At 44.8% G+C, this 13,328-nt stretch overlaps 2 protein-coding genes across 2 annotated transcripts; both read right to left on the minus strand.

Moving 5' to 3' along the window:
- Window positions 1-761: 761 nt before the first annotated feature.
- Window positions 762-1,772, minus strand: BO83DRAFT_442157 (uncharacterized protein). The gene is made up of 3 exons (XM_025536386.1): window positions 1,482-1,772; window positions 1,192-1,420; window positions 762-1,137 (listed from the first exon to the last, which is right to left on the minus strand). The coding sequence occupies exons 1-3, from the start codon at window positions 1,680-1,682 to the stop codon at window positions 767-769; spliced, it is 801 nt and encodes a 266-aa protein (XP_025382146.1). The 5' UTR covers window positions 1,683-1,772; the 3' UTR covers window positions 762-766.
- Window positions 1,773-6,162: 4,390 nt separating this feature from the next.
- BO83DRAFT_383522 (uncharacterized protein) lies at window positions 6,163-6,744 on the minus strand. Its single transcript, XM_025532487.1, has 3 exons — window positions 6,544-6,744; window positions 6,337-6,491; window positions 6,163-6,285 (listed from the first exon to the last, which is right to left on the minus strand). Exons 1-2 carry the CDS (start codon window positions 6,635-6,637, stop codon window positions 6,361-6,363), a joined length of 225 nt encoding a protein of 74 aa, XP_025382147.1. The 5' UTR covers window positions 6,638-6,744; the 3' UTR covers window positions 6,163-6,285; window positions 6,337-6,360.
- Window positions 6,745-13,328: the final 6,584 nt, after the last annotated feature.

Consider the following 13,328-nt stretch of genomic DNA (forward strand, 5'->3'; position numbering starts at 1 on the left):
AAACCCTAAAACCCTAAATAAAACCCTAAAACCCTAAAACCCTAAAACCCTAAAACCCTAATAAACCCTAATAAACCCTAAAACCCTAAAAAACCCTATAAAACCCTAAAACCCTAAAACCCTAATTTCGCTCAACACTAAAGCTGAAATGAGGATAATCTACACAATTAAGCTCCTTTTCCTCCTGAGAGATAAAATGGCAGCCTTTACTGCTCGCAAAAGTCATGGTGATATAGAAGATATTCAATATATAGTATTGGCCTACGGATCAGAAGTTCGAGCGGTTATTCATTGTTTAGATCCAGAGACCGTCACTGCTTTCCTTGAAGGTGTGTCTCCCGCGAACCTTCCCTGCTGGAGGGTATTTTTGGGGTGTTGAATCCTTCTTGTGCTAACCACTTTTCCTATCATGGCGCGGGTATGGCATTGTCAAGTCTGGAGATTGTATGGGCATCCATGGGCTTACACATGTCAATCCAAGTTTCTCGGAATGGCTGTGGGATGCAGTATGCCAGAGTATACGCAAGAGTATTCTCCTTATGTCCAGCGGTGTATATGGTTCTGATATTATATGTTCGGGTCAGGAGAGGGTTTATTTTTTATCTGTTAAATATTTTTTGCTTTGCTCTCTGCTTGCTTGTTTTTTGGTATATGTCTCATGTTCTTTGTCATTGTGTAATTGCTTGTTCGCTGTTGTCCCTTTAAATAGCTACTGAATTTGGTTCTCGATAAGCATTAAATCTGGCAAGTTGCGTATTGAGAATATCTACAAACCAGGCCTGCGGACACTCCTTGGGTCCCTGGATCCATATTTCCGATACCTACTCGCATAAATATCTGGTGAATACTTCCAGCCCAGGCGTCTCTGTTTATTTCTGACCGCATCCAGCCAGATCTCTCTCCGCGAGACAGGAGTTGGGTCAACGAAGATGAACATTTCATCCACCCCATCATCCCGGAAAGCCTGGGCGCGATCTTCCAGCCACTGTGTATCAGTATGGCCTTCCAGGTCGAGTGTTCGGTGACCCCACTCCTCCGAGAGGTCCATTCCATCTATCAACTCCTCTAGATCTAACAGGCTTTTGGAATCAATCGCACTTTGCACGTACACTGAGAGCTTGGGGTACGGCAGGCCACCTGGGGCAGTTAGAAGATTTCCTAATATGCAGAGCTTTATACACTGTAGCATACCTAGACTCCACTCGATATTTTCTGCCTTAACTGTGAGGTGGCAGTAATTCCCCGGAACTAGGAGCCAGAAAGACGCCCATCCAATTGCCTTGAACCTGGGGTACTTGTGGTTCAGCAAATTTGGCGACCTAAGCGGGCTTGGACCACATGGCTGGAGGATATGGCTGTTAGAGCTGAATAATTTAACCGCACGTTGAAACTGCTCATCCGGTATGCATAATACTAGGTCCTGGGCTTATGGTTAGCTGGCATTCTCTCAGGTGCTCACACGATAGAGGGTCTTCACGTACGCGTGGTACACGCGTAGTTCCATAATAAATCAGTGCTTGTTCTTGAACAAAGCAAAATTGTATCCCAGTATCGGTCAAGATGGATAGCATCTTGGATACTTCTTCGTGAGGCTGTAGCCCCTCGTTTATTTCTCCGACTGCGAGTGGATCAAGCGCTGGAGAGATGAACAGTTTCTCAGCATTAACTTTGGGATGGTCCATATTTCCGACTTGTGAATTTAGATATGGATTAAATATCTAATAGTGTTATTATTGTTGAAAGGTCCCCTCGAGAGCTGGAAGAACAATGAGATGCCTGCCAGGTTTAGTTAGGTTGGTAAGAAGGAGATGAGGGGAGACGGGATCAAAGCAGAGCCCATGGTCACATGATGCCATTGGGAACGTTTGCCCACCTAATCAGGCTGCAAACGGTTGCTGGTGGGATTTTACAAAGTACGATCAGATGTGGGCCTTCTTAATATTGGTTATTGAGATTTCGATTGTGGATCTGAGGGTCTATCACCGTATCACACTGTTCAGCGGTCGTGGGGAAGGGCGCGGGAAATAATGCTTTGTTTACCAGCTTACTCGCCCCTTCGGCTGGATATCATTGTTGCCTCAGACAGCTTTTATGTCGGTTTCACGCTCCTTCGTTCCCATGTCAGTATCGAAAAGTTCGATCCCTCTTCCTATCCTATCCTTGGCAAGTGCAGTCACCGTAGCGAGACGGCAATGTCGATTACGTCATTCTTGAAACCCGCTGCCGTCTAATACAAGCACTTAGGATATTTTCGTTGCACGAAGTCACTGAGAGGAATTGCACGACCAAGCAATGAATCAGCAAAAGCATTTTCCAAACAGAGAGAATAGGCTTACTCCCGTTACAGGCAGTTTGCGCAACAACGCCACGGGATGATCTAGGATTTGTGTGTTAGAAACCACACAGTTCATACCCAACGGACCTCATTGCCAGGTGGAGAAAAGCCCGTGCTTCCCCGTTTGTTCTAACTTCAGCGCGTGGTCGCCAGCTTGTTGTGGACTTGGGCGCACATGTTCCCTCTCGTCAATATATTTGGCGGACAACTCGTCCCATGTTATGTATCATTTTGGGTCCCGAGTGTATCAGTTCTACACCTCGTCAGTAGGTGGTCATCAAATTGGGAGAGGCGCGTACGGATTGCTCTTGAGGCCATTGGCAGTGAGGATTGCACAACACGGTTTGGTTGTGGTATTTGTGTCGCATTATCAAAGAGAATGCATCTTGCCCAATATTCAGTATACCGAAAATCTATAAAACTTGGTCACTTATCTATAGAAGCATCTTCCAACCGTAGCAGAGTTTCTCGTGGCAACAAGCCCAAACGAGATCTTGTTGTCATTCGGTGTGTACGCAGGCTTGCTGCAACTCCCACTTCAGCGGACTAATATCTGTTAAAAAGGCTTGTCCCAAATTTACCGTATTCTCAATGGGCCTGGAGGTGTCGGCTCGGCCTCAAACCAAGTCAGCCATCTTACTCCGTCCAATAAGAGGACTAGGGAAGTGTAGGAGATGCAACATCAAAACTATGATAATGTTATATAACAGTTTGAGAAAACGAATAATTGAAAGACAGGACACTGTCGCATGAAAGCTGCCTGTTATTAATAAGTCCATAAAGTTGATTTTATAGACTGCGCACTTTGATGTGCTAAGCACTATACTCTATACCTGATTAAGAATATTATGATAGCTGGTTGATTTTGCAGGTATTGATGTCTAATATTTGCTTATGATATAAAGCTATTCTAAAGATAATAACTGAATGAATATCTGACCATGCTTAACTAGTAAAGTTTATTATTACTTTTCTACGGGCCCTACTTGTCCTTTCCCTTGGCCTGCAGGATATCCATATCCCGAGCTTAGATCATAATAGACTAGGTCCGGCATCTCAAATGGTCCACCCTATTTGGGTGAGAAACAGATGGTTGTCTACGCGTCCTACTAATCAGTGAGGCCGTATTTTGATGCTGGTCAACTAAAGGAGTAGAATCAGGGTGTTCAAATTTCAGTGCCCGGTGAAAATCCATCAAAATAAAGGGGCAAGTTTGTCTCTCCACCAGAGCATTTGCGTACCAGTAGGGCAGCCGTGGTTTCAGTTGAACACAGCCCTGGCTGGTCATCTTTAGGAATATGCACCTTATTTGAACCATATACCTACCTTTTCCTGATCTAACCGGCCCTGCTTTGCACAGAGCCTGGGTAGAGTACCTTGTTGGTGCGAGGTCTTTCACCCAGCTACCAGACGGACACTCTTCAGACGGACACTATTCGAGGGCCTATTGTGCACTGTCATCACCCAGTTGAATGGACACATTCTTCGACTGATCATTATACTTTGCCGAGTTACTTGGGATGAGGAGAGTTTTGAAGGTTGATTAGGCAATTTGTCCGACAAGACTGCTGTACTATTCTATCTCTCGTGATGAGCTTTACGATGATGACAAGGTAGGGTTGTATTGTGTTCGGCAGACACAAATTCCCCGCTGGTGCTTGGTGGTGCTCGGGGTCAGTTTGTGACCCAAAATGCCCGATCAGTTCGACGCGTTCTCACCGCGCATCAAGACCTGAATCCCCCGATACTGCTTTGGCTTTGGCGCAGTATGACACGGCTCCATACCAAAGAGAGCTTGAATAGGCTGGGTGCGACCATGAGTCTTTCAAAATGTGATGATGGACTTTTGAGGTGCCTGATCGCGGTCGATGGGGGACCCAGTGGGGGAGCTGGATGACCTGCAGACCAGGGGTGAGGCAAATGAGGCGGGTGAAAAAAGGTAAAGATAAGAAAAATTGGGGAGGTGGGGGGAAAGTGGTAAAGTGGCACAAAATGATGAAAAGATAGTCAAAAGATGGCGATAAATGGTAAAAGATGAGAATGGAATCATCGAGTAGACAGTCAATTAATTTGCAATACCGTCTCCGGGAACGGGATGCGCAATCTGGGCGGGCATTAATCTGTTCAGAGAAGTAAGATTGCCCAGGCGGGCGCCCCATTTTACCACCTTCTGATAAGTCTCTGTGATCGATTGGTTTTGCCTTTGGGCCATCAACATCTTGCTGGGGCTAGAGGAGGCTTGGGACTAGTCCTTTTGGCAAATTATTTCACGATTTCAACTTGATGCTTGCCTAAAGAATTTGAACGAATCTTACGTCTCGGGTTTCAGCCTCTGGGCTTAGTACGCGAGCTGACCTATAAGCACATCACAACTGGTATGACTCCGTGCTACCTGGGCCGAGAGACACTAATGGGAGTATTTATCCCCCGCCTACCAAGAGAACATTTTGGACTCTCGTGTAAATCCGACAATCGACGTGTTGTGACAAGGTGATTAAACCCGAAATTGGAGGGAATGCCTTCGGATTGATTGCCATTGTTAAGAGATGTACAAAACAAACACCATGTAGAGGAAGTCCTCCGACATAGGAGGATGTTCTGAATTCACAGCATTAATCTGACACCCTGCACCTAGTAGTCATCAGCAAAACACTAAGACGATACTGATCTGGGCAGCACATGGGAATGTAGAACCCGACGAGACGATCGCGGTTATCTGGACGAGCGAAACAGCCGGAAAATCTTCTTGCAAAAGTCAATGATTAGGTCCCGTCTGAGCTCAGGGCGTCACGAAATATTGTTCGGCCGGACTCCCTGGTGCAAGACTTCTAAGGGACGGACCTCGGACCCCGCAAACTCACGTGTAATCATCTATGTATCGGCTCATCCGCCTCGGCCATAACAAGCATGTAGCGTAGCCGGCAAGCTCCCTGTAGGAGATAGAACATAGCCAACCCGTTTGGCCCCAAGAAGACCAGAAAAGCAGATCCCCGTGTTTGCCAGAATCAGAAATATCACCTGAGGTCAGGTTCGGCGATGCGCAGCTAGCGCGAGACCGGGTAGACGTTCGACGTGCGTTAGAAGTGATAGGAGCTCCACTGCGCTCCTATTGGCTACCGTACCCTCTCCACGCTCAGGTTCGTCCTGTAGCTCCTCGCTTTTTTGAGACAGAGAGAACTTGTGTGATTATTCTCCTGCTTTCCTTTCACTTCCCCCCAAAGTAGAAGTATCCGAGACGAAATTGGATCAATAGTACATGGCGCTGGTGCACAATTTGCGCAGTGACTCCTGAAGCCAGGAGGATCTACTTCCACTTTCTTCCGACGGGGATTGTACCTGGGTGAGATAGATCAACGTCAGCCTACTAAACTGGCTGAAGGGATAAGGAGACTACCAGGTGAGGTATATCAGTACAAAAAGGCAGTATGTGAATGTGAGGTATTTACAGGTGATGTCCGTCTTCCTCCATTCTTTCCCTATTTTCTATCTAACAATTCTCTCTACCTTGATACCCTTACTCGATCTTCATCGTGGGGTTCGTCTCCTTGTGACCGGCCAAGGAATAGACGGAGCCGGCTGGTAGGGGATCGTCTCTTAATCACAACAGTCCTGCATGTCTGCTGGACTCTTCGTTATGAGGTGGACTAATAATCATATTCAAAAGATCAAATAAGGCCGTGAAGAAACCAGTACAGCTGAATTAATTTGATGGACTCTGAGGAAAAGCGAAGTCTTAGAGAAGTAATTTAGACTAGGAACAATAGCAATGTAAGAACGAGTGATGTATGCTGCAACGACGCTGTCCTGATATATAAGTATCATGTCTGGTTGGCCAATTTTACTCCTCAAAGTGAGTAGGTCTCTTTGATATACTATATAGACAAGACTAAAACTGCACACATCCCAATACCCGATAACCAAAGCTCTGGTCTGATACACCTCTTTTTACACTACAATCGAAAGTTAGCAACCGCCTTCCATAGCAGATTGATACATCATACGGTGTCCAGGATGCATAACATCTCTTAAATATCCCACACACACTTGCCCTGTGCAGCATCGATGCTCAAGTCACACTTCGTCAAAAGGTTGCTGCAGCAGTCCGCACAGCCCTCCCATGTGCAACAGTATTCGCCGACTTGAACGCATTGTTGGTCTACTCCAAAGTTAATTCATATCTACAAAGCTTTTAGTAGAAGTCCGCTTACCATCAGGAAAGTCCTGCCGGTTGCTCAGATAGGCATTAGAGGCGCTGGCCATGCCAAAGGAAGCAGTGAGTGCGAGAAGAGCGAAGAGCTTCATTTTTTTTTTGAACTGCTTAATAAGCAAGATGCCGTGAGGATCACTAGGTTCGATGACGACAGTAAAAGTGCGATTGATGGATGAGATATTAAATATTTATAACTCTGTTTATGGACCCTCGGGCTTCACAAGGGCTATGTCTTCGGGGACTACTTCAATGATCTGACTGTTTATCGCATGTAGGCTGCTACTTGGGCTGAGAAAACCAATATTAGATAACTATTACTATCTCAAATTCTCTGACTAACTAGCTAGTGCAGCGAAATTTGCCATAAGGGGAAAGGTGTGCTGGATTAGTGGCAAGGATCTGCATTCTTAGGAGATCGCAGATTGGGTCTTCATGAGAATGCAGTCGCCAAACTTGAATTAGTCAACTGAAGGATGATCAGCGAGCTCTAGCAATGATCATCAATTATAATTACAACCGCCAGTACAAAATCATCTGGACAGACCAGGTCTAATCTATGAGAGTTGGAGTATATAGCTCCCTGTGTACAGTGGGCAAACCATTCAGGGTAGCAATTCGAGAATATTTATGTCTATGTACGGCCTACTCTACTGTACTTATCCGCTCATATATTTGTTATCAGAAATGGAAGATGCCAGATTCAACATGCATCTCCACGGTCCCATCTCATAAGCGACGATCCACGAGGTATAAGCTGGGCGGTTCTAGCCAACGATGCCGTGTGAGCTAATGAGGTACAGATCAGCCCAACAGTGACCTGAAAGGATAAGCTGCATAACCGTCAGCCGCACGAGACCCACTTGGATCAAGTAGGAACGGAGATTCAGTGCCCTTTCAGGAAGATTCCCTCTTCTATCCCGGAGTAACGGAGAAACATATCGGTCTTTGGTTAATATTCAGCGGCAGCAGGCATGGGAAACAACACTTGAGGTTAACTCATGCGTAGATCGGTTTATCCAAACTGGTAAGCCGGGATCCCTGTAACCAATGGCTGCCGTTCGGAGATACAAAAATTACGGTGATAAAAGACCCTTAGCTTGTATACATTACGTATTTGCACTTTCCATCAGTCTTTAGCTCCTCCCGGTCTCATCGCAGAGGTAAAGCGCGACAATCTTCACCTTTTGGAGACGCGCATTTAGCACAACAGGCCTCCAAAAGAACGAAACTTAGATTCGCGCACTGTCTCCAGCTCATTGAGGCTGAGGTTGCAATCAAGGTTGTAGAGGCCTGGCTCATGGGTAGGCATAATGCCTGCTGCGATTTTTACCGTTGCCGTCACAGAATCTTGGATTTGGCTGCTCAGCGGGATTGCAATAAACCTTCAGGGCTCCTCATCTGGACTTATGAAGAGATTATGTCTTGGATATTCCCTGCAATAGGGCCCTCGGATGAACGCTATGATTATAAAATTGTCGAAAATCATCCAAATGCAGACTATTTCAAGAGGGATTGCCGTTCCCTTATCAGTGTTTCTAAACATAGAGCAACTGAAGACTGAAATGTTTCTCTCCGTTAATTCATGCATCGTACGTCATACTAAGACGTCCAGGTCGAGAACTTTCTGCACTATCAATGATACATGGCAGTACAATTTTGATTTTGCGGTTTGTTACAGGCGAACTGTTGTTGCTGTTGTTGTTCTCGATGTATACGCTGACCCCTCGCCGGAGCGATATGCAGGGTAGTACTATGTCTACTCTCTATGTACATCCATTCATCGTGAACTATAACTTTTCTAACAAACTTGGAGCCTCGTCAAGGCCTGTGGTGGCCGGTGCCGACTTGAAAGTATGATGTTTCTATAGCATCCACATCTAAATAAACCTATAGGTTAAGATATACTTAACTGGGATTCTGAAGGATAAGCGAAAGCGGGCTGTAGGAGGAACTTCTACAGGAACCAACCATCAAGAACTATACTTGCTATCTGTATTAACCCTGCCTCATCTCTTAATCGAAAGCTGGGAAATTTTTATTGGCAAGCTTTGCCTGCTGTTTCTCACCCAAGGACACGTCCAGGAATATGCCACTAACCCTGAAAATACAACTTTCTCGATTGTGAGAAGTACCCAAAAGAATTAGTCAAATACCGAATGGGGTCTAGTAGTGCTCGTTAGACTCATAACCTCATTTAGCTAATCAACAGCATCATCATCATTTGTTTATACTATCCTGTGAAAAGATGGATCTTATACTGGAGGGAGTAGGGGCTGGGGGCTACAACACTATCTAATGATAGCTAAGCGAAAGACCTATGCCCCAGGGAAACGGCGCCAGTTCCAACAAATCCTCCCCTTCGCCTCCAATCCTGATTGAATTTGCCCCTCGTAGGGTGATCCTTCCTTTTCCATATGATTTTCATATCAATTGCAGCAGCTCGATGCGTACAGTCGAATAGACAGGGCAATACCTCGCTAGGTAGTGGACCTTATCTCACTGATTGCCAAAATAAAGCTGTCGGAGAAGCCAGATTATTCTCTGTCCAGAAAGCCCTTGGGAAGGTCATCCGCCTGCAGGACTAGCAGGCGTGGCTTGGGAGATATCATACCGATAGACATCAGCAGTTGTGTTTATCGCTGAGCACCTGACAAGGGCATATAACCACGCCGCTGCAAGAAACCAGCTCCGCAATAGGCACTTCACCCGGAAGCTCGGGCAACCCATGACTCACCTGAGTCGCTGATTGTCCCAACTCTGACACTAAAAATCCTCGGATGTCTTTATCGCGAATTTACCTGCACAACAGCGAAGGTCAACAAACGGTATTTCTGTGCCCATGAAACCCCTCAGAGGAAGAAAAGTGGGCTCTAACGCCGACTTTCAATGCTCGTGCCAGGTTGCTGTCATTGGACCACTCCCGATTCTACTACAGCATCTATATCGCCGAGCTTTCTGTACAATGTCCTTCAACGTTTCTAACCTATCGCCAAGAGCTATTAGCCACTCGAGACCACCTCACTTATATCTTATATATAACCGGAATTCTTGTAGATCCCACTGACAGCTAATTTCTTTTTCCAGATAACCTCTTTTCAATACCACTCCAAACTTAATCCCAAACTGAGACTCTTGATTCATGCCATTATAGCTCGAGCAGACCATCATTTCCAGAGTGTATCTATCTTTTACTAACACCATGCAGCTTCGAAACTCTCCCATAAAAGGATCGGAGCAGATTCAATGTTGAATCACGGCTCCTTCATTCTCAATTCTTCACTATTCTTCTTCAACGTTAGGTCTCAAATATGCATAATTTTGTGTGGGATTAGCAGTCCAAGTAAAATTCTGATAAATGAGAGGACTCAATCCACTTCTGTTCATTGGAGTACTCATCTAGCAGGTGCCTATAGTCTTATGATAGCTTGGGGTAGTTACATCTAAAGGTACATTATATATTTATTCTTTTAGTACCATGGAAATATCTCTCGAAATATACAATAATCTCACAGTCGAACATGCTTGTATCGTGGTTGAGGTTCGTGCCGGCTACCACTGCCGCCATGACTTACAATTTGGACTCCCTCATCCTCATATTGAGCAGCTAGTTCGTCCTGAGTTATTCCTCTGGGTTTGAGTAGCACGTAAATTTTGGAGATCGTAATATCTCTAATATCTACAGCCAAAAATATTGCATACCGTCTCATTGCGCGAGGAATGCCACTGTCTGTTGGAATCGAACTTGAAGACCTGGCTATTATACTTCAGGCGGATGACCAGCTCAATTTCTGCTTCACAAAACTTGCGATATCCAAAAACCTCTAAGATCAGATTGTCCTTTCGTCGAGTACGTTGTTCGTATGTGGGTCGCGTGCTGCTGTATCTCAGTCAGATATTTCTTTTCTCGTCACCATTTCATTGATCGGGTTTTTGCAACTTTGTCGAGGTCTAGTAGACCAGACCCGAGGGCTTGTGGACTAGAGATTTATCTTTCGAATAAATAAATGACGTATTGGACGTTGAGTCTGCAACTCTTATAGCGCGAGGAAGACGCGCAACAGCAAGGTCGGGCGAAGTGGAAAAGTTGCTTCGACAAGGGATGAGGGCCACGATTTCGAGCGCTACGTACCATATTTTCGAGGGTCCAGGTCCGCCCGCAACAGCATTCTATATTGTACTTATTGAGACGGCTTTTCGAACCCTAAGCCCGAAAGTCTAACCTTATTATCAAAATTTCCTATTAGTCTAAGCATAGCTGACCAATATTTCTCGCATAATTTGGGATGGAGGAATTGTTTATTACCTATAAGATTTCATTATTGATTTCACGAGAGATTAATATCTCTTGGATTTCATTAATACCCTGTTGAATAGCAACTGGAACAGACTGAAAGCTGTATTCGTTTAATTATCTAGCTAGCTTTAAATTTGCTCCTGCCACATAAAATGTAATAATAAAATAAGAAGTTTTAGGATTTCTATCAAGCTCTTTCTGGACTAAACTGACCTCAGTGGTGGATATGACTTTGTCGAATCCGTACTGAGTAGCGGATAGTAATGAGGACTAGGCTAAATCGGCATTCATGATGACTCTGAGTATTCAACTGACAGAGGCTTGATCGAAATGGGTAGAGAATGTAAGCTGGGTTATTCATGGAGTTCTTTAAGACCCAGAACAGAGTCTAGTGTAGTCCTAAGCTTGGAGACGTGATAGTCATTGGTTTACATATCTCTCGTGCGCTCTCCTATCATGGTGGTATTTCTTAATACTCAGCTGCTAAGCTCCAAACCTGGTACTGTCGCCATTGCAGCTTCGTCGTCAAAGCATGTTAGCTCCAATTTTCCTTTCCCTCTTGAGAGAGTCTCTGAGTATCTAGGTTGGACATTACGTAACCGGTAGCGATAGTTGACACCCCGAGCCGAGCTGGCTAGCTTTTCGAGGGTGGGTTGTTCTTGGGTTCTGGTCCCTATCTATATTCATTGTCATGATTGGCCCGTGCCACTTTACATGCTGCGAGGCCCCACAAGCCATGTTCCTGAATGATCAAACCCCGGAGTGCACTAATGTATGATCTTCTCAGCTGGAAATGTTTGTTCCACGGCTAGGAGAGACGACTGAGTAATATTTGGCTAAATAATGACTAGATACTTATTCAGGGTAGTTATTGGCTAGATAGTCGATATTAACTACCCACCTTCTCACTGGGACACCCTGCCTCTGGGTCTGCAATGCTGATTGGCAAATACATGGAGATAGCTTGGTCGTCCAGATCAAATCTATGCAAGTTCTTCTTTGCATAGACACATGTGCTGGAAGCAGAATAATTTCCGCAAAGCCCAAGAGTCCTAGGTTACACCGGCGTTCATTACTAATACCCATGCGTTTTCAAGCTAATCACCTGGCGCGAGATACTAAGTGACAATATTTGCCGTGTCTTCCGTGTCATTCCTAGTCTAAATACTCCCATGCCAGCTGGGCAAGAAGTGGAACCAGCGCATTGTTAACCAGTCAAGCAGCGCTAAATTAAAATGGTAGACAAACAGCAGCATGGTTTTCGCGCCACAACTGATTTTGCAGGACGGGAGTAGTCGTTGGGCGGATGGAAGGACGAGTGGACGGCGGCACAGGTTCTAATATAGTAAGTATTAATATGACTAGAAATTCATGATCTGCCCTTCAGAGTATATTGACGAGCTTATAACACCGGAGAAGTGTTTTGTGTTGATAGAAAGCGAAGGGTCCACTTTAGGTACAAATATATCTGAATCCGTGAGTTTAATATTTTCTATGCATTCTTGATAGACACTCTGCTACAGGCTAGCAATGGATGTGACTACTAGTAGTAGCAAAGGTAACTGCTGTAGATCGTGCTATAATATAGCTTCTATGAGAGCCTAGAGCTATTCCTAGTCTATCTTACCCTGCCAACCTTTATCTCAAATATGGAATGGACCAGTTGCATCAGCTTTCGTGACCAACGATTACATAATCCTGCCAATGACTGCTTTGTATGAGAATACAACTGGGTATTACATTTGTAGGGTTCACCTAAGATCTTTTGGAACAGTTTTCCATGATATAGGCTACCTCAGTGCCAGCGCCTTCCTTCTACCGGTGCAGTGTGGTGGTGGGCGAGTAGTAGTCATGGTAGAGAAAGAATTAATCCACGTGCAATTGGAAGAATGTTTTTTTGTATAAGTCTGGCTAGTCAGTATATTAATCATCCAGTCATTATCTCCCCTGTTCATGACACAGGTATCCACAAAATCATGGGTCACATGCTTATGTTTGTTGCCTATTCCATGCCCGGAACGGAGTAGCAGGGATGCAGAAGGGCGGCGAATAACTTGCATTTTCACAGCGGCAAGGTGACGGGATTAATAGGAATCAAACGCACAGCCAGTTGAAATGGTCGAAAGCTAGGTGCTTGCGGTTTACATGGATATAGATACCTGGTGACTATGTGTCGCTAGTTGATGCCGATGAAGCATACGTGTATCCTATTCTAGCCGATTCATGTCCCAGTTTTCATTAGGGATATCCTATCATCCTAGGTTTTTCGAGTTGACCAATTTAGTAATGTAAACCCCATCTACAAGAAGTCTAGAGATCTTCTTTCTTGAGCGTTCTTGAACGGTGGTATAAGAGGTTTTTTCTCAGTAACATGTGACTATTCTATTACATCTTTCGTGAATAATAATAATAATTATTATTATAATTAATTAATTGATGAGAAACTTGCGAAAACTTCTTAAACAGCTCTTAAGCTCCCACGGCAAGTA

Source organism: Aspergillus eucalypticola (assembly GCF_003184535.1).
Source record: "Aspergillus eucalypticola CBS 122712 chromosome Unknown BO83scaffold_47, whole genome shotgun sequence".
Lineage (NCBI taxonomy): Eukaryota > Fungi > Ascomycota > Eurotiomycetes > Eurotiales > Aspergillaceae > Aspergillus > Aspergillus eucalypticola.

Excerpts from the sequence above, each read along its gene's own strand:
- BO83DRAFT_383522 (XM_025532487.1), bottom strand. The coding sequence starts at position 6,637 with ATGAAGCTCTTCGCTCTTCTCGCACTCACTGCTTCCTTTGGCATGGCC. Across the intron at positions 6,492-6,543 it reads CCGGCAGGACTTTCCTGATG|ACCAACAATGCGTTCAAGTC; the intron begins GTAAGCGGACTT and ends ACTTTGGAGTAG.
- BO83DRAFT_442157 (XM_025536386.1), bottom strand. The coding sequence starts at position 1,682 with ATGGACCATCCCAAAGTTAATGCTGAGAAACTGTTCATCTCTCCAGCG. Across the intron at positions 1,421-1,481 it reads GAACTACGCGTGTACCACGC|GACCTAGTATTATGCATACC; the intron begins GTACGTGAAGAC and ends CCATAAGCCCAG. Across the intron at positions 1,138-1,191 it reads AAATATCGAGTGGAGTCTAG|GTGGCCTGCCGTACCCCAAG; the intron begins GTATGCTACAGT and ends TAACTGCCCCAG.